At 45.7% G+C, this 17,787-nt stretch overlaps 1 protein-coding gene across 4 annotated transcripts in view; it reads right to left on the minus strand.

Annotated features, from left to right (window-relative positions):
- Nucleotides 1-17,787, minus strand: part of SH3GLB2 (SH3 domain containing GRB2 like, endophilin B2) — a 55,495-nt gene that overhangs the window by 11,152 nt on the left and 26,556 nt on the right. The window contains exons 3-7 of one of the 4 annotated variants that reach the window (XM_035113033.2): nucleotides 17,515-17,643; nucleotides 14,716-14,849; nucleotides 13,580-13,672; nucleotides 6,157-6,219; nucleotides 501-524 (exon numbers count right to left, since the gene is read on the minus strand). In XM_035113033.2, coding sequence (XP_034968924.1) covers nucleotides 501-524; nucleotides 6,157-6,219; nucleotides 13,580-13,672; nucleotides 14,716-14,849; nucleotides 17,515-17,643 — 443 coding nt within the window. The remainder of the gene's footprint in view (nucleotides 1-500; nucleotides 525-6,156; nucleotides 6,220-13,579; nucleotides 13,673-14,715; nucleotides 14,850-17,514; nucleotides 17,644-17,787) is intronic. The other 3 variants (XM_035113037.2, XM_035113034.2, XM_035113038.2) reach the window with 3 other exon arrangements.

The raw sequence follows: 17,787 nt of genomic DNA on the forward strand, positions 1-17,787 counted from the left end.
AAGAAAAGGTGGAATTAAATAGGAAACCGTTTTCAACTGAGTCCACCAATCATTGGTCCATCTAGCTCAGAACTGTTGACACTGAATGGCAGCAGCTCCCTGGGGGTTTCAAACAGGGGATTGAATGAAGCTCGGACCTTCTGTACAGAAAGCAGATGCTCCAACACGGAGCTACAGCTCTCCCTGCCACCGCCTAGATTCTAGCCCTCATAATTCTGGACCAAGGACTGAATTAAATAGCAGCACAGGTGCATGTAGCTCTTTAATGTTGACTATGGCTGGCAGCGGTTCTACGGAGTTTCAGGAAGGGGCTCTTTCCCAGCCTCCCCCCCCCCTTTTCCACCTCCAGAGATGCTGTGGATTGAACCTGGGACTGCCTGCAAGCAAAGCACATGCTCTACCATTTGAGCTACGGCCTTTCCCCCCGTGAAACTCATCCTCACCATGGACATTTCTAGCAAAGGAAAATTGGAGAGCTGGAAACATCGGCAAATACTTACTTTTTCCACCTCGTCACTCCAAAGCTGTTGGGGCCACAGAGCAAACAGGAAAAGGTCAGCGTTGGAAGACACCGTAAAGCAACATTCCACAGTGAAAACAACTGTTGGAAGAGGCAGCGACAGGGCACACCAGAGGAACAAAAAACAATGACAGCAACGACAACAACAGGGCCCTGCCACCAGCAATAATGAGAGCAGACAGCGATGCTTCTTCCCAGATGTGAGACCTCTGCTTTGGAAAGCTGCTACCCACCCACACCATTTCCAGATGGGCAACTCTTTGTATTTTGCACAAGCCAGGTTTTCAGCAGCTGTACCCGTACCCCTGACTGGTGGAGCACTGCCAAGTCAGATGTATTTAACAGTATCTGTAGTTCCAGGCTCAGGGACAGGGAGGAGGAGGAGGACATAGGAAACTGCCCAATTCAGAGACAGATCACTGGTCCATCGAGCTCAGTACTGTCTACTGGAGATGCCATCGAACACGGGACCTTCTGTGTGCAAAGCGGTTGCTAAAACACAGAGCTGTGGCCTTTCTCATTAAAAACAAGTAAGATTCTAGTCCTCATCGTTTTGAATAAAGGGCATAGCAGAATGCCTTATCCTGAGTCAGGCCATAGGTCCAGTTAGCTGAGTATTGTCTGCACTGACTGGCAGCAGCTCTCCCAGGTCCCAGGTAGCGGAGATGCTATTGGGGATTGAACCTGGGACGCCCTGTATGGAAAGCAGATGCTCTGCCACTGAGCCGATGGACTTTCCCCTAAAAATAAAGGTTCTAATTTTCAATAACAACCTCCCATGGAAGGCCAGCGTTACAGGGACCAATTTTAAGTACTAGATTCTAGTCTTGACTCTGGCATGTACAGTACATAACATTCTGTTTTCCAGTTGCCTCATACTGGTAATGAAAATGGCGCATTATAATTTTATGTTTTTGTTGTTAAAAACAGAAGGTGAGCATTACACAGAGGGGGGAGTGCAGAGGACAAGACACAAGGTAGCCAGAGACTGCTCACCCTTAAGTTAAGGCTTCTTACACAACCACATCATATCTCAACCCCCCCTCCCTTTTTTTTCTTTTAACTGTCTCAGAAGGACAGTTTGGGTCATAGCAAGACTGTCTGCTAACATCTACCGGCATTTGGGCTCAGGGTTATGGAACCAGACAACAGATGCAACACTCGGTTCACAAAATAAATAAATGCACGGACAGGTTAGGGGGCAGAGGAAAAGGGAGAAAAGGGTGCTGCTGACACCTTCCAGAGAGGAGACTTCAGCATTTCTTTACCACAGCAGACACCCACCCACCCCCCACTTAGTCAACAGAGGCTAGGTTCCATTAGCAGATATTGATCCTATGGGAATTAGAGGGCTGCAAGTTGGATATTCGGGGCAGGAACCAGGAATGACCAATGTAGCAATTTAAGTTTCCAAGAGGAGGGTTCCAGTTCGCAAGGACGTTTCAGCAGCAGTCGGTATTGCCTAGTGGTTAGAGTGTCGAGCTAGGACCCAGGGGAGAACAGGGTTCAACACCCACACCCACACACCCCACTCTGGCCACAAAGCTGCCCATGTTGTGACATCAGGCCACAGTCCCTGCCTCTCAGTCTCTCCTCCTACCAAGCGGGATTGTTGTGACGATTAAATTGAGGTGGGGGAAATGTGTACACTACCTTGGGCTCCTAAGAGAAAAAGTTTGGATACAAGCACTATTTATCATCTACATTTTGGCAAGAAAATAAAAAAGAGAGGTGCATCTGGGAGTGGGTCATTTGGTTTGCTCAATTCTAACCACCCCCTTTCCCCACATCCCTCTCCCCACCTTAGACTTGTGAAGAATCTGGAGGAGGAGGGAAGGGTGTGAAATTGTAAGGGTCCCTATTTCTTTAATCTGACCCCTGTGGCAGTATATTTCCTGGGGTAAAATTAAAAAAAAAACCTCAATAACTTCAATCCTAAAAAAAAGGTCAACAACTTTGGGAAAAGCTCAACACCTTTCACGGCCCTCACTTTATTAAATCTGGCCCTCTATGAAAAAAGTTTGGACACCACTGGGAGGTCTTGGTGCCTTGCAAGGGAATGTGTGTGCTTAACAAGAGAAAAAAAATACACCCGCCCTCCTGCCCCCCGCAAGGACCATCAGAATGCATCGTTCTTTCAAAATGGCTTTTGATCCAGACAACTGCTTAGTTGGAAAGAACCACAGCAATTTCCTCAGCGGTTAACACTCTTGAACACCACCCTGTTAAGCCTGATCCTTGAAGATAGTGGTGGTCCTCAGACCCATCCATACAATTAGGTAAAGGTAAAGGTAAAGGGACCCCTGACCATTAGGTCCAGTCGTGACCGACTCTGGGGTTGCGCGCTCATCTCGCATTATTGGCCGAGGGAGCCGGCGTATAGCTTCCAGGTCATGTGGCCAGCATGACAAAGCCGCTTCTGGCAAACCAGAGCAGCACATGGAAACACCGTTTACCTTCCCGCTGTAGCGGTTCCTATTTATCTACTTGCATTTTGACGTGCTTTCGAACTGCTAGGTTGGCAGGAGCTGGGACCAAGCAACGGGAGCTCACCCCGTCACAGGGATTCGAACCGCCGACCTTCTGGTCAGCAAGCCCTAGGCTCAGTGGTTTAACCACAGCGCCACCTGGGTCCCGTGATCCATACAATTAACAGGGTCAATTAACAGGGGTGGATGGTGGGGAGAATAATATATTATCCTGCCAGCCAATTCACTCGGACAACCCAACAGCAAAGCTCAGAGCAGGTAGCAAAAAGAAAAGTGGCTCTTTTGGGGAGAGAGGAGAGAAAGATGGCGAATTGCAGCCCAGAGACAGAATCCAGCCAAGTTATCAGCATGCAAAACCCCTCCCTCTTTTTGGCTGGGCTGTAGACAAAACACCTTGAGGCAGATGCTGTGATTATAACCATTGGGATGGGACAGGGTAGCCCCATTGTTATCTGGATGTTGTTGTGGTCCTGGTGCCACCCAAACACTGCTTGCTCAGGGAAATGGGGGCTCTGAGCCTTGGCTTTGCCTTAAAACAATAAGGCAAAATTCTAGTAACTCATGTTCCAAATAAAGGGCTGGATTTCTTTCTTCTTCTTTTTTTGGAAAAAAGGAACATATACTGAATCAGGTAGGTAGCAGTGTTGGTCTGATGTAGTCAAAAAAAAAAAATCCTTCCAGTGCACACGAAAGCTTGTACCTATGACAAACTTAGTTGGTCTCTAAGGTGCTACTGGAACGATTTTTTTATTTTGTTTTGATATACTGAATCAGATCACTGAGTACATCTAGCTCAGTATTGTCCACACAGACTGGCAGTGGCTCTCAGAGATTTCAGACCAGTCTTTCCCAGCCTTACCTGAGGACACTGCTGGGAATTGAACCTTTGACCTTCTGCATGTAGGGAGGCTCTTAACACTGAGCTATACAGCCTTTCCCCTCTTGAAGGGATGCCCACTTGTACTGTATGCTACTACCATCCCCCATACCCAGTTAGTAACCCAGAGTGCTGCCTGCTCAAGATAGTTGTTGCAGCCCATGGAAAAAGATCTAACCAATTTGCCTGAATCCCTCAAACTCCTGGTTTTCATATGCTTTTGTATGAATGTTTTATAGAAGGCATTCTTCCTTCTATAAATGCCTTTATAGAAGGCATTCTTCCTTCCTTCCAAACGCATTGTTATACTGCAAACACCGCTTATATATTTTCCCAAAGAAAACAAGTGGTTTATAAACACTCCTGAATTAATAAGCAAATAATAAATATTTTTAATCTTCCTCTGGATTCCTGGCCAGAATCCAGAAGTTTCCCACCCTTTTAAAATTGAGAAAGCAACTTCTTCTCTGCCTCATCACAAGTCTGAAGGCTGCCAGTTTGGCTGCAAATACCTCTCTGGAAAAAGACATGTGGAATTACTGGAGCGGGGGCCACAGTAATGCTTTAGAGTTTAGACATCTCCACCACCACATGCAAATACTAGCATTTGCTACCTGAGGAGGGTCCAGAGAGGATCCCTTGTAAAGCCAGCACTGATGCCGTCCCTCTTTGACTTCCAGCAGCTATTCTGTATGCTATACACAGAGAAGCTCCTTCCCAGCAGGAGAAGGCCCATTTTAACCTAATTCATAGAAATGTAGAGTTGGAAGACACCCAAAGGGTCAACTAGTCCAACCCCCTGCCGTGAGTCAGGGGTGGTGGTGGTGTTAAGCCATTTAAGTCTTCCATTTTTGGCTAGTCCCAAGCCTTAGGAGGGCATCAGTGTGGCTCTACCAGAGACCCTCCAAAGGTGACAGCGCAAGGCACACACAGAGTTTTCAACATTTTAACGAGACAGTGCAAAAAGATCGTGCAATAGGGAAGGAGGAACAACAGCTCGTGCAAATGCACTTGGTAACAAGACAATGGGATACAGGGGAGAGAGGGCGGGCTTTTGTTTGCCTGCTCTTGTCCAGCAGAAAGCAATATTTCCGCCCATTGAAGGGAATTTGAAGGAGGGGTGGTGAGCAGAGAAGTTGCCTTCATCAACCTGGTGGACCTCCTGGCAGATGTTTTGAACTACAGCTCCCATCAGATCCATCTGGCATATCCATGTGATGCTGGGGGCTGATGAGAGATGTAGCACAGTGTGCCTGGAACGGCTGAGCCCAAGACAAACCAGTGTTCGTTGCTGCCAATCTTGCCTCTGCTATTCCTGGAGAAGTGTGGCATAGTGGTTAGAGTGCCGGGCTGGGTGACCAGGGTTCAAGTACCCAACTTGGCCATGAAGTTCACTGATAGGGACCTCGGGACATTCACCCCCGCCCCCTTTTCTCAGCCAGGCCTACGCCATAGGGTTGTTGTGGAGATTAAATGAGGACTAGGACCTGGAGACCAGGGTTCAAATCCCCCACTTGGCTATGAAGCTGCCCAGAAAAAGCATCCCATGCTTGGCACTGGACTGGAAGGAAAATATATAGAGGAAGCACCTTGGCAGAGTCATGGCAATCACTAGTTTCCTAAGAATGCTTCTCTATCCTGCCACCCTGGATGTTGTTACCCCCTCCTCTGTTCCTAGTTCTGATCTGTGGAGGACTGCTCTTTATCTATAATGCCAATAATATCTCTATTAACTTTAAGAACTGTAACCTTATAGAGCTTCTGCTACAGTTTGCTTTTTCCTCCTCCCTCCAGTTCCTGTTTCCTTGTGTGTTGTGTCTCTTCTTAGCTTGTGAGCCTAAGAGGACAGGAACCATCTTAGAACGGTGGGTTGTTGTTGTTTTTGCAGGCTGCACGTGGTTTATTTAGCAACTCCTGACTTTAATGGTTTATCAATAACTTTTTCTTTGTAAACCGCTGGGAGATTTGTAAAAACAAAACAATCAAACGGTGTACGAATTTTGTTAAACAGAAAATAAACAATAAAGTATAAACTGCAAATAATAATGTAATAAGCTGCTCAGCCTATGGATCAACAGAACTCAAGTTCCTCTGCCTACAAAGCTCTGCACACAGTCCTGGAGAGCTACCATTATGTTAAAATGTTGAAAACCAGCAGTAAAAGGCTTGCTCCAGGATGATAAAGGGAAAGGAAAAGGGGAGGAGGGAGAGCAATAAAAAGAGGTTAAAGCACAAACTGTCTAAGAGATGAGGGAGAGAGTTGATCTTACCGCTGATGCGCTGGCGGAGAGAATGTAATTACGTGGTCTAGTCTCGTTAAAGTCAGGCACAGCCTACGGAGGGGGAATAGAATTTCACGTATAGATCATGCAGAAGGGTGAATGGAAGGCTTTCTTTTTTTCTGGGTGGGGAGGGGGGAACTAGAGGGACAGGTATTTCCTGTAAGAAGCATTAGAGGCTTCCTTGCAGCTTGTGTTGCGAGAGGGAGGGCCTCCAGGGGAACAGTTGGAAGCAGAAATACTTCTGAAAAATACGAGCTGCTGGAAACTACGGGGGGTGGGGGGTGGGAGTGCTCTTGTGCACTCTTGTCTTGCTTGTGGCTTTCCCTTGGGGGCACCTGGGTGGCCACTGTGAGAGCAGGATGCTGGACCAGATGGGACTCCTTCGGCCTCATCCAGATCCAGGGCTTTTCTTACGTTCTAGCAAGCTCCTCTAACTATAGCTGGACCAATGGGGACTCCACTCAATCAGGCCTACCTTTTGACTTGGTACCTCCTTCCCCAAAGATTCCAGCTGCTAGAGATTAATCCCACCCTCTGAAATTTGCTCAGTTCACACTTCAATGTGAACTTGCGTTTTTCCAAAATAAAATAAATGCGGCTGTCCTTAAAATTCTCTGCATTTCATGATGTAGTTCTCCAACCAAAGCAAGCAAACAAAAAACAAACGAACAAAAAAACCCAAAAATGTGCATATAAGGAAAAACAGCAATATACCCCTCCCCAAAAGTATTCTTTTTAGGGAAAATTCACAGAATCATACAGTTGGAAGGGAACCCCAAGGGTCATCTAGTCCAACCCCCCTCCTGCAATGCAAGAATCTAAAGAATCCCTGGCAGGTGGTCATCCAACCTCTGTTTAAAAGCCTCCAACAAAGGAGAGTCCATCACCTCCCCGTGGTGCCAGTTCCACTGCTGAATGGCTCTTACTCTCAGAAAGTCACTTGATTCCGTTGCTTTGGGGCCCACCCCCTGGAGCAGCAGAAAACAAGCTGCTATGTGACAGCACTTCAGATATCTGAAGATGGCTATCAAAATGATGCTTGCCAAATATTTTACATCAGGCAAAACTGCATACAAAATATGCAATTATTATTTTAATAATAATAATAATAATAATAATAATAATAACTGATGTGGAAATGAAGCAAACTGAATTTAAGATCAAGGGGGAAACAAGAAACTGAAACTGTCCAATTTATCCACCTGTCAATTACAGGTAGTATCTGGCTGCTGCACCCCCAACCTTCCAGAAAGTTCCCAGTGATGGCCTAAGATAGAAATTAGGTGTGAATTAATGGAGAATAGATCTGTCAGTGGATATTAGCTGCGATAGTACACCACTGAATTCAAGTGCTAGGGGCAGATAAGTTAGACCAGTTGCCTTCAACCCTGTGTTGGGTGGGCTCCTCAAAGGATTGGGCTGCCCTCTGTTGGAAACATGCTGCCCGTTTTTTGCCTGGTGAAAGTCCTTCTGAAAGGAACAGGGGCAGAGCAAGACCAGCTGGTGGGGTGAGCATAGGTGCAACATCTGTCCCAGGCACATCCAGGGCTTTTGTCATCCATCGGGGCAATCAGAGTCTGTTCTGCTCCCAAACTGGGCCAGAGCCAGGCAGAAAGGGGCAAGATAATTAGCTGAACCCCAAAGCGCCTGCAGCTGGACTAAGGAAAGGCATTTTGGTGACCAGGTGGCAGAAAGCATAAACCTCTAGACAGAAATGGTGTGGTGGTGGTGTTTCATTCTGGAGAGGCCTTCTCATGAGCTCCTTTAAAGCAGCAAGGGACCAACACCATCATCAGGACTGCAGTGGGCAAAGAGGAGAGGTTTAGCCCCTTGTCAGCTAACTGCTCCTATTTGCTGTGGGCCACAGCAGAGACATCTTAAAGGGTGTTTGAAGAGTAGCCTGCAACTTCAGAATAAGGAATCCTACTATCACAGTTCATGTGAATGAGCCTCTAGAAGCAAGGGTTGTTTTGTCCAGATCAAAAAACTCGGTGCTGGATGGAGAGTTTGTGAGAGAGCATTTGGAGTGTGGAAGGGGAGTGACAGACACACAAACACACAGAAAAGTATGTGTGAAATTGCTTTGCCCTTACTGTGTCATTAAACCTGACAGGGTATTTTGTGGGAGCACATTTGCCACTGCAAAGGCAGCATTCTGGACAGCCCCAAGTCTTGACTCCTCTGCTGCAGACGCTTCCTCATTTATTCAGTTGTATGGAATACAACCAGGTTCAGTTTAAAAGCCAGTGCAAACAGCTGGCAGCCCCTCACAAAGACTTCTGACCCAACTGCAGCCGTGAAGCACCCATTTACTTTTAAAACACTTAGCCAGGGAAGATGACAAAGCACAATGTAACCCCTATCCCAACCAATTCTTCCAACCACAAAAAGGCAACATATACTGTATTTAATTAAGCAGACACAACTAACTCAACCCTGATTTAAGAGTAACTTTTTAAATCAATGAGATATGCTTAATCTGCAGAGCAGAAATGTTTAGTGGGCAAGGCTGTGTACAAATAGCTATCATTTTATAAGTTTTGCATCAATATATACATAAATTTCTACAGCCAAGGGGAGTCAGTATACTGTGACTTGCATAAAATTATAAACTCATAGGAAACCCCCCAGCAATATTTATCAAATTTGCACAATATTTCCCCCGCTGATATAGGTGGATAAGCAAAGCAGTTCTTTTCTCCCAAAAAACCCTCCTTAGTTTTCACCAAACACTCTCAAACCAGTGCCTTCAAAGCAATAGTGACGAAAAACTTGCTTCTTGGGTGCCAAACCTAGCACTCAAGTTCTGACCTTTGCCCAGGAACACCCACACCCAAATCTGTGAATTGTATATATATACAATCCTCAGCAAGAATGCCAAAAATAAAATACCAGTTTTATAGGAAAAGGAAGGTGACCACCCTTAGGGCCCAAATTCAGGTAAGGTTTAGATGCAGCAATAATCAATCTAGCAAGATGTTCTTGAACAGGATGTCTGGAACACCTTAACCCTCATTTCTGAGACAGGGAAGTGGCAGAAGGAGAAAGGGAGCCCATTGTCAAAAGCAGGAATCTGAGGTCATGCCCATGCTTTTTCTTTTTTGACTGCACATTATATATATATATGTATATATTGATATTTGGTTCTGAGAGCCTCTCCAAGTCTTGTGGCTCAAGGATGCAGTCTAGCCGAGATACCCACAATGACCATTCTGGCAAAACAAACAAAAAAGGAAACCGCAGAAGAGGCAAGCCACTTCATGCCAGCAAAATAGGAGCTGTGGAAGAGGCAAGCCTCTTTGCATGCCAATAGCCACCATATGCAAGCAGTGATCAAGAGGCAGTGTGAGAAGCCTGAGAATGTATCCCCCTTAATACTGTGCTGCAAGGATTAGGGCAGGTGTCTTGAACCTGTGTCCCCCCCCCAGGTGTTGTGGAACTACAGTTCCCATCAGTCTCAGCAAGCAAGGCCAATGGCCTGGGATGATGGGAATTGTAGTTGGGTAACATCTGAGGGCCAAGGTTCCCCACACCTGGATTAGGAAGAAAAAGGCTGAGTTTGGTAGCTCAAAATGCAGTCAGACAGCGCAGCACTGCAGGCATTTTCCAAAATGGTCATACCCTTTTCAAGACTGAGCCCTGATCCTCCATTATCCAGCCCATTATTTATAGCTGGAGAACCATAATCTTGTAGTTCCCATGATAAATCATACATACAATCCACACATTCTTTAACCACACCAGGGTTGTGTGTACCTTTTTAATAATAAATAATAATAATAATAATAATAATAATAATAATAATAATAATAATAATAATTCTGCACTGAAGTTCTGTGATCTGCCCAGATTATGCAAACATGCATGATGCCTAATTTGTGCAAAGCAAGCAAAGTGGGAAGGTACTGAAACAGAAATATCAACCCAGGAAAAATGCATCCCCCCCCAAAGTATCTTTGCACCCATTAAGGACTAGTAACTTGACTTTAAAATGAAAGTCAAATTTTGCAGCTTAAAAAAACAAACCTGTATTGCAACAGGTACACACACCACCCTGACTACCATTCTCCTCTCCCCACCCCAAAACTCTGCCTCTTGAGCAAACACTTACAAAAAGGCTTTGGAAATGATTGTAGGCTCTGTGGATGAAATCAGCCAGTCGGCTGTTTCTGCCGCAGGCAGGTCTCTCTCTCTCTCTCTCTCTCTCTCTCTCTCTCTCTCTCTCTCTCTCTCTCTCTCTCTCTCTCTCACACACACACACACACACACACACACACACATTTCAAGTAGATTCTCCAGGGCGAATCCCCGCTGGGCAAAGGGGACTCTCTTAAAAAAAAAAGATTTCTGGATGGAAGTGGGACAATAAGAAGCATTTCAGGTCAAAACGTCACAGCACCATAAACACAATATAATACTCACATCTCCCTCACACTGAGCAAAATCACAGAATAAAAAAAAAAGACAGAACAGAGAGGTTAGTGGACAAAAACATCAGCAACACAAAAGGCAAGAGATTCAGAAGTTAGGAGGGGAAAGAAACTAACAGACAGGGAAAGAGTCAACTCAGGAGAACAGGAAAGAAATTTGCTTTGGATGGCAAAATCAGCTCTATGAGTGGATAAGGAAGTCAGAGATAGGGAGAAGGTTTGCAATTCTGCAGTGGGGAGGGATGGTGGGCTGTGGATCATAGCTGCCAAGTTATCCCTTTTTTTAAGGGAAATTCCCTTATGCTGAATAGGCTTCCTCGTGAGAAAAGGGAAAACTTGGCAGCTATGCTATGGATACAGATGGAGAGAAGGGAGATTCAGTTCACATTTTAAGGAGAATGTTACCAAATCTGCACTTTCCAAAACAGTGTGCAAACTGAAACACACCCAGCCTTAAAAAATTATCCAAATTTTGCAATTCAATTCTCCAGCCTAGTAACATGTACAAAAATCCATTTACTGAGGTCAAGAGTGTGCAGATAAATGCATGTATTAGTGAAATGCAGCATACAAAGGTGGTGTTATAAGAGGAGAAAATATGCAAAAGAGAAATTTGCATGAAAATTTCATGCTGCTGAATTTTCACGAAGACTTTAAAATATATACTGTATATATATTACCAAATTGATGTGGAAAAGTGGAGAACTGGATTTAAGACTGGAAATATCAGGAATCAGAGACAAGCAGAAACTGACAGCACCCCCCATTGAAAGATTCACTCCTCCCAGCTGAAATGGGTCAGATCCACCCTCCCCTGGCTGTGGGCGAATGGATTTAAGAGAAGGTGGGATGGAGGTGTGTTTCTTTCAGGCTTCTCCTATTGAAGGGCTGGGGACCGAGGAGGGATACAGGGGAGGGATAATGGCAGGCAAGCCCCAGAGAGAGGGTGGAGTGGGGTTGGAACGCAGGAGAAGCTGGTGCTTCAAACCAAACACTTTTCAGTTCCAGCAAAAAAGGCAAGTTCACACAATCGTTTTCCCTACTCAGGTGGCAGCTGCAACCACTTTATTATGCGCCATACTCAATTCAGTTTCAGTGTTAACCTCCCAATCCCTGGCAGCTTTTTAATTTTTTTAAGTTCCCTAGAAAAAACAGGACGAGGCTTTTGACAAAATGTGCTGTTATCAGAGAGGTTGGCTAGGATGTGGCCTCACCCTGTAACAGGCACTCAGTTAGCAGGAAGGTGGGGAGCAGGAAACCTTGGCCCTCCAGACATTGTTGTACTACAACTCCCACTGTTCCTGAGTATTGGCCATTCTGGCTAACCTGGTGGGAGTCAGGAGTCCCAACATCTGGAGAGCCAGAGGTGTGTGGGGGGAGGTATAAAAAGGAACCTGGGCGGGGGTTTTTTATTGCAAAAAACGGCTCGTGTCATCATGGTTTTTAGTAAGCAGGCAACCCTAAGAACCAGAAGCACTAGGGCCAACTTGTGTATTTGGCAACCTAGTAAGCTAATGTTTCTTGACAACCTATGTGGATTCAGACAGTCGGATATCTGAAGTTTGGTCATAACAGAATGGGCAGGGTGGAATAAAGAAGCAACATCACGTTAAACGCATTGTTGCATTTATAGATGTCTGGGTCGGTTTTGATTTTTGTTAAAACACCTGTGCCCCCGCCGCCCAATATTGTTGGACTACAACTCCCATCATCCCTGACTACTGGCTATGCTGGTTGGGCGCTGATGGGATTTGGAGTTCAGCCCACCAGGAGGGCCACAGGTCCCCACATTAGTTGAAGGTTTTCCTCTGTGCAACACACAGCCCTGGCTAAAATCTCCCCTCCCCTCCTCTCCAGCTTCTGACTCTTGCAGGAGAGAACTGGCGATTGGTACCACGGCCAACAGCTTCTTTCCAGTAGGGGCTGGAAGAACTGAGCACAGCCTCCTTGTGATACTGCATCCCGACTGGGCCCTTTCCCCCGTCAGCTAATATGTAACATAAAACTCAGATGCATTAAAGGTGGTCAAGAGTTTAAGTCCTACGAATGAGCACTGCTTCCCCCAAAATTGGGGTCAAGCCTTTCCAACAATGACAGTGATCAATTAAGGGGCTGTATGTGACATTCAATCTCTCCGTTGCTTGCCTGGCCTGCTCTATGTACCAAAAAATGGCAGACTTGCCAATTTTTAATGCAGGGTGTGGAGATGAGGTGCAAACATCCCCCAACAACTCCATTCCAGCTGTTCTGCAGGAATCTGCCTCCTCCTGGAGGAAAGTAAGAGTTCAACTACCTTAATTCGCACCCCAGGCCACACTTGGTGCTGAAACCTAGATCCCATCACCTCCCACTTAAAGGACTGGGCTATCTGAAGGACTGCCTAGGCACGTATGACTTTAGATGCAGAATCCCATAGCAAATGCCAAATGCAGACACATTAGATAGGGCAGGGGTAATTGGTTGAGTTAAAAAGTGGCTGCCCTCTCACCAATGAGCCATGTTCAAGGACCTTGTATTAATGAACCACTTATGTCCAGGGTGCCTCAGGGGCCACTTCAGTTGGTGAGGCTCGTCTGACAACAATGAGAAACTGAGCCTTTAACGTCATCGACCCAGCCCTGTGGAACTCTCTGCCACTGGAGATTACCAACAGGCACCTTCTGTGTCAACCTGCTGAAAAATGTTCTATTACTCACTCCGGCTTGCAGGTAGGTGGTGGTGGTGGTGGTGGTGGGTCAGGGAAGGAGAGAGGAGAGTTCAGACATCCTAGCCCTTCCTCCCCTCCCTAGGCGATGCACTGCATGCAGTTCAGAAGAGATTCAGGCCCACCAGAGGGGGGTGGAGTAGCAGAGCACATGTTGGAATCTTGTCACATGCAGGCATGAGTAAAAAGGCTAAGTGGGAGGGTAAGAGGGAGGACAAAACACACAAGAGGATTGCCAACAAGGAAGTAAGTGGGGAGGAGAAGAGAGGAGCATTACCGCTGCTTTGGCCTCTGCAGCCTTTGCTTTCTTCAGCCTCGCTTTGCACGCATCCAGGTCTAGACGGCGGTTTTGCAGGATCCGTCTCTCCTTCTGGGAAGGTAGAAGGGAAGTGTCAGGGGTTGTTGAGACTACTCCAGAGTAACGGCGCTCCACATGCTTGTCTTTCAACAATGTTTTATTGGTGCACTCTATTTACAGTGAGACAGGTGTGGAAAACATGTCTGCTCATTCCGATGCAGAATCCGGCACTGCTCCTCCGCGTGACTTCCTCCAACATAAGAGTCTCGGGACAGTGAACCTCCTTCCCCTTTTTCTCCTGCGTAATTCCGGAACCGGAGGAAAGGGCCTACGCTCCATGCTTTCCTTCTCCCCCCTTTCCCCCTCTATCTCCTCCCTCCTGTGTAGCTCCCCCCCCCCCCGAGAGCTACAATTCCCAGTTTTTTTTAAACTACAATTCCCAGGATTCTTTTTTTTGGGGGGGGAGCATGTACGTGTTTTGAACTGACTGAGGTGGTATTTGGCCAAGTTTTACCCAGAGTAGAGCCAATGAAATGAATGAACATGACTAAGTTAGGGCCATTGATTTCCATCGGTGGACGGACTACCACCTGTGGCACAGATGCCAGTCTAACACTACTTATTTATTGGTCGGAAAGTATCAGAGCATTTATTTAATTCCTCCTAGACATTAATTAACCCCCTCTCATCTCTTTGAAAATGTCTCAGGAGTCAACTCCTCTCTCGCTCTGCCACAAAACTGGCCTTTTCATAGGAAGCTGTCTTCTACTGAGTCAGGACCTAGCTTAATATTGCCTTAACTTATTTGCAGAGGCTTTCCAGGATTTAGGCAGCCCTTCCCCTAAGTAAGAAGCTACAGACCTATGTCTGAGCATAAAAATTCTAGTCCTCAGAGTTCTGAAGAGCGGACTGAATTAAACAGGAACACAGGAGACTAATTTATACTGAACAAGACCATTGGTCCACCTAGCTCAGTATTGTCCACCCTGATTGGCAGTGGCCCTCCAGGGTGCCAGGCAGGGGACATTCCTCAGCCCTACTTGGAGATGCCCTTGGGGGCCGAACTTGGGACCTTCTCCATGCAAAACAGGTGCTCTGAGCCCCCCGCCACTTACCGAAATAGTTCTCCAGTCACCCTCCAGGAAATTGCGCAGAGGGCTGAGGAAGTTGATGGAGGCAGAGTGGATGAAGTCCCTCTCTACTCCGCCCAAGCGCCGCTCTGTTTCACCAACTTTGATGAGGGTCTTCCCTGCGAGAGAGAAGACAAAGGGACTTCAGGCAGCTGACCTGGGCAAGGTCTTCACCTGCGTCAGGCCAACTCCACCTCTACGCAGGCAAGAGGTGACAATGGTGGTTCAGGGCAATTTTATTAGCTCAAGGTAAAAAGTACAAAAAAAGGTTTGGTGTTGGGTACATTTGCAGAATTAGTAGATATTTACACCAGCTTTAGGGATTGCCAATCAGAAGGTCGGCGGTTCGAATCCCCGCGACGGGGTGAGCTCCTGTTGCTTGGTCCCAGCTCCTGCCAACCTAGCAGTTCGAAAGCACCTCAAAGTGCAAGTAGATAAATAGGTATCGCTCTGGCGGGAAGGTAAACGCCGTTTCCGTGCACTGCTCTGGTTTGCCAGAAGCAGCTTTGTCATGCTGGCCACATGACCTGGAAGCTGTACACCGGCTCCCTCGGCCAATCAAGCAAGATGAGCGCCGCAACCCTAGAGTCGGTTACGACTGGACCTAATGGTAAGGGGTCCCTTTACATGTGCAGAATTGGTAGATATTTACACCAGCTTTAAACTTACAGTATATGGAAGAAAGACCTGCAACATGCAAATAAAATATTCTTTAAAAAATAATAATAATATTTATTCATTTTATAAAAAACAACAAACAACAAAGGAACAAAATACAACAATACAAACTAATAACAAAAACCAAACTCAGAACAAAAACATATAAAAACATTTCTTATATAAACCTTATTTTCATTCACATCATCAACTGACTTCCCTCGTTCCCTTCTTTCTGAATTTCATTATAAAACATCTTTAGCAGTTTATTCCCCATCATCTAAAAACCCAATCTTAATTGAATTATTCCTTTATCTATTTACCAATTATTTAAATTATACATTTACTAACTCTACTCTAAAATCTTAATTTTAACGCTCATAGCCTATATTATCTTCACTAAGGAAATTTTTATCTAAATATTACAATATTTTTTCAAATATATTTAAATTTTTTCCCAATCCTCTTCCACCGTCTCTTCCTTCTGGTCATGTAGTCTCCCAGTCATTTAAATAAAATATTCTAAATGGTATACACGCTGTAGTAACCCAAACCATACAGGTCTGCCTGAGCTCATGTGAGAATATTCCATAAAAATCCTATGCGGGTGGCGCTACATACCAGCGCAAATTGCCTCTATGTCACAATGTCCTCATAGCTTTTGGAGAGATTGTGGGGGGAAAGGAACCTTTCTCCATCTATGATGAGGCTGCCCACAAGTATTCCAGTTCTAGACAATGGCTTGCCAAGAAATGACCAAAATACTCAAACATCCCATTCCAACTGCACCACAGCTTTGCTTACTAAATCTATGGGTTGATAAACTGAAAGGTTTCAACTCTCAGGAACTCTTGACATGGAAACTGGCAGTTGCCAGAAGCTCAATGGTCCCCATATGGAAAAACTTTGCAGGACTTACAACTTTCAGTTTGGAATAAAAAAAATGCAGAGTTTAATACTTGCTGGGGGGGGGGGGGAACACACTCGTAAATTATGTGTATAAAGGCATGGAGAATCCTGAAAAATATCCTATGCTGTTTGATGGGATTATATCTTATAAACAAGAAATGAGGATGCCCAGGATTCCATCGCCACAGTACAATGTAAATTTTGGCTTTCCTGGTGGTCTTAAGTACTTTACCAACCTAATGTTTTGTCGCTCCCAGATATAGTGCACTGCTTTTTTGCACTTCTGTTTGTTTTTATTGTATTGATTCGTTTGATTTACATCAATAATACATTTCTTAAAGAAGAAAAGGGCAGGAGTCAGGCAGGGAGTCACACCCCTGCTTTAGCCTGAGTAACAGGAAGACAGGAAACTAAGGCAAGGGTTAGTCAGGAGGAGACTGCAGAGTTATTTCAGTTAGACTGACTTTTGGCCGAGTCGCAATAATGTGAAGGGGGACCAGTGATTACAGGCCGAACAATGAGGTTACATCCCCAAGCAATATTGCAGCACTCCCAGATTACAGCCATTTTCATTTGGATGGGCTAAAGGGAGTTGCTTGGAGTCTCCTGTGTTTGGGTGTGGGTGTGATCACCATGCAATTACAGGAGACCGAGATCATTAACTTGAGCCTCGGGGCTGTAATGGATTTTGCAAGAACCCAACATAATCAAATTGAGGAGCACCAGAGCAGAGAGAACAGGCAAATTCGTGCCTGATCGTCCGAGAGTACAAATTTCAGGAGGTTCTGGCTGCGACGAAAGGATGTTTATTGATTTTTGTGGAAGCAGAACTCTTCAGATGAGCAAAAGGGATGTAGGGAACCCAAAACTTGCCTTCTCTGTCACAGGATGTGGCCCTTGACCAGGAAAAGGCCACCCACATTTGAGGAGTCTGCCACTCCTATTGTGCCTGACTTCTGGCCATTTTGGCTGACGGCCTGCTGGAGAGTTAGAGACTACCAACAATAGCTTTGCCTCATTTCCTTTATGGGCAGAAGTAGTGACAGTGCAAAGACTTAGTATGGGCTTGTTTAGCCAGCCATTTTTTCACAGCAACCACCAACCTCCACATGCAAGTCCTCTGCACATCCCTGAAGATACAATGGCGGTGAGGCTTGACGAGAGACTCACCAACCCTCATCTTCTCAAAAAAGCTATGTGTAGGTCCACAAAACTCACCATAAGGGGAATTGGGGCCAAAGTCATTGGCTGCCTCAATCATATACTGAGCCAGGAGCTCCCCATTGGTGACCCGAGAGGGCACCTTCCGGTCCAGCTTCTCATAAAGGAACTCTTCAACTCTGGCACCTGGTGGGTGGGGAAAAAAGAGATTGTGTTAGGTCCTGAAAGCATTTTGGGAAAAGATATTGTATCTCTGGGGAGAAGTCAAGCCTGCAGAGCCAGTGACACAGGCACTTCAATAGGGATGGCCAACGTTTTTAGATTGATTCT

Source organism: Zootoca vivipara, chromosome Z, assembly GCF_963506605.1.
Source record: "Zootoca vivipara chromosome Z, rZooViv1.1, whole genome shotgun sequence".
In the NCBI taxonomy this organism is placed as follows: domain Eukaryota; kingdom Metazoa; phylum Chordata; class Lepidosauria; order Squamata; family Lacertidae; genus Zootoca; species Zootoca vivipara.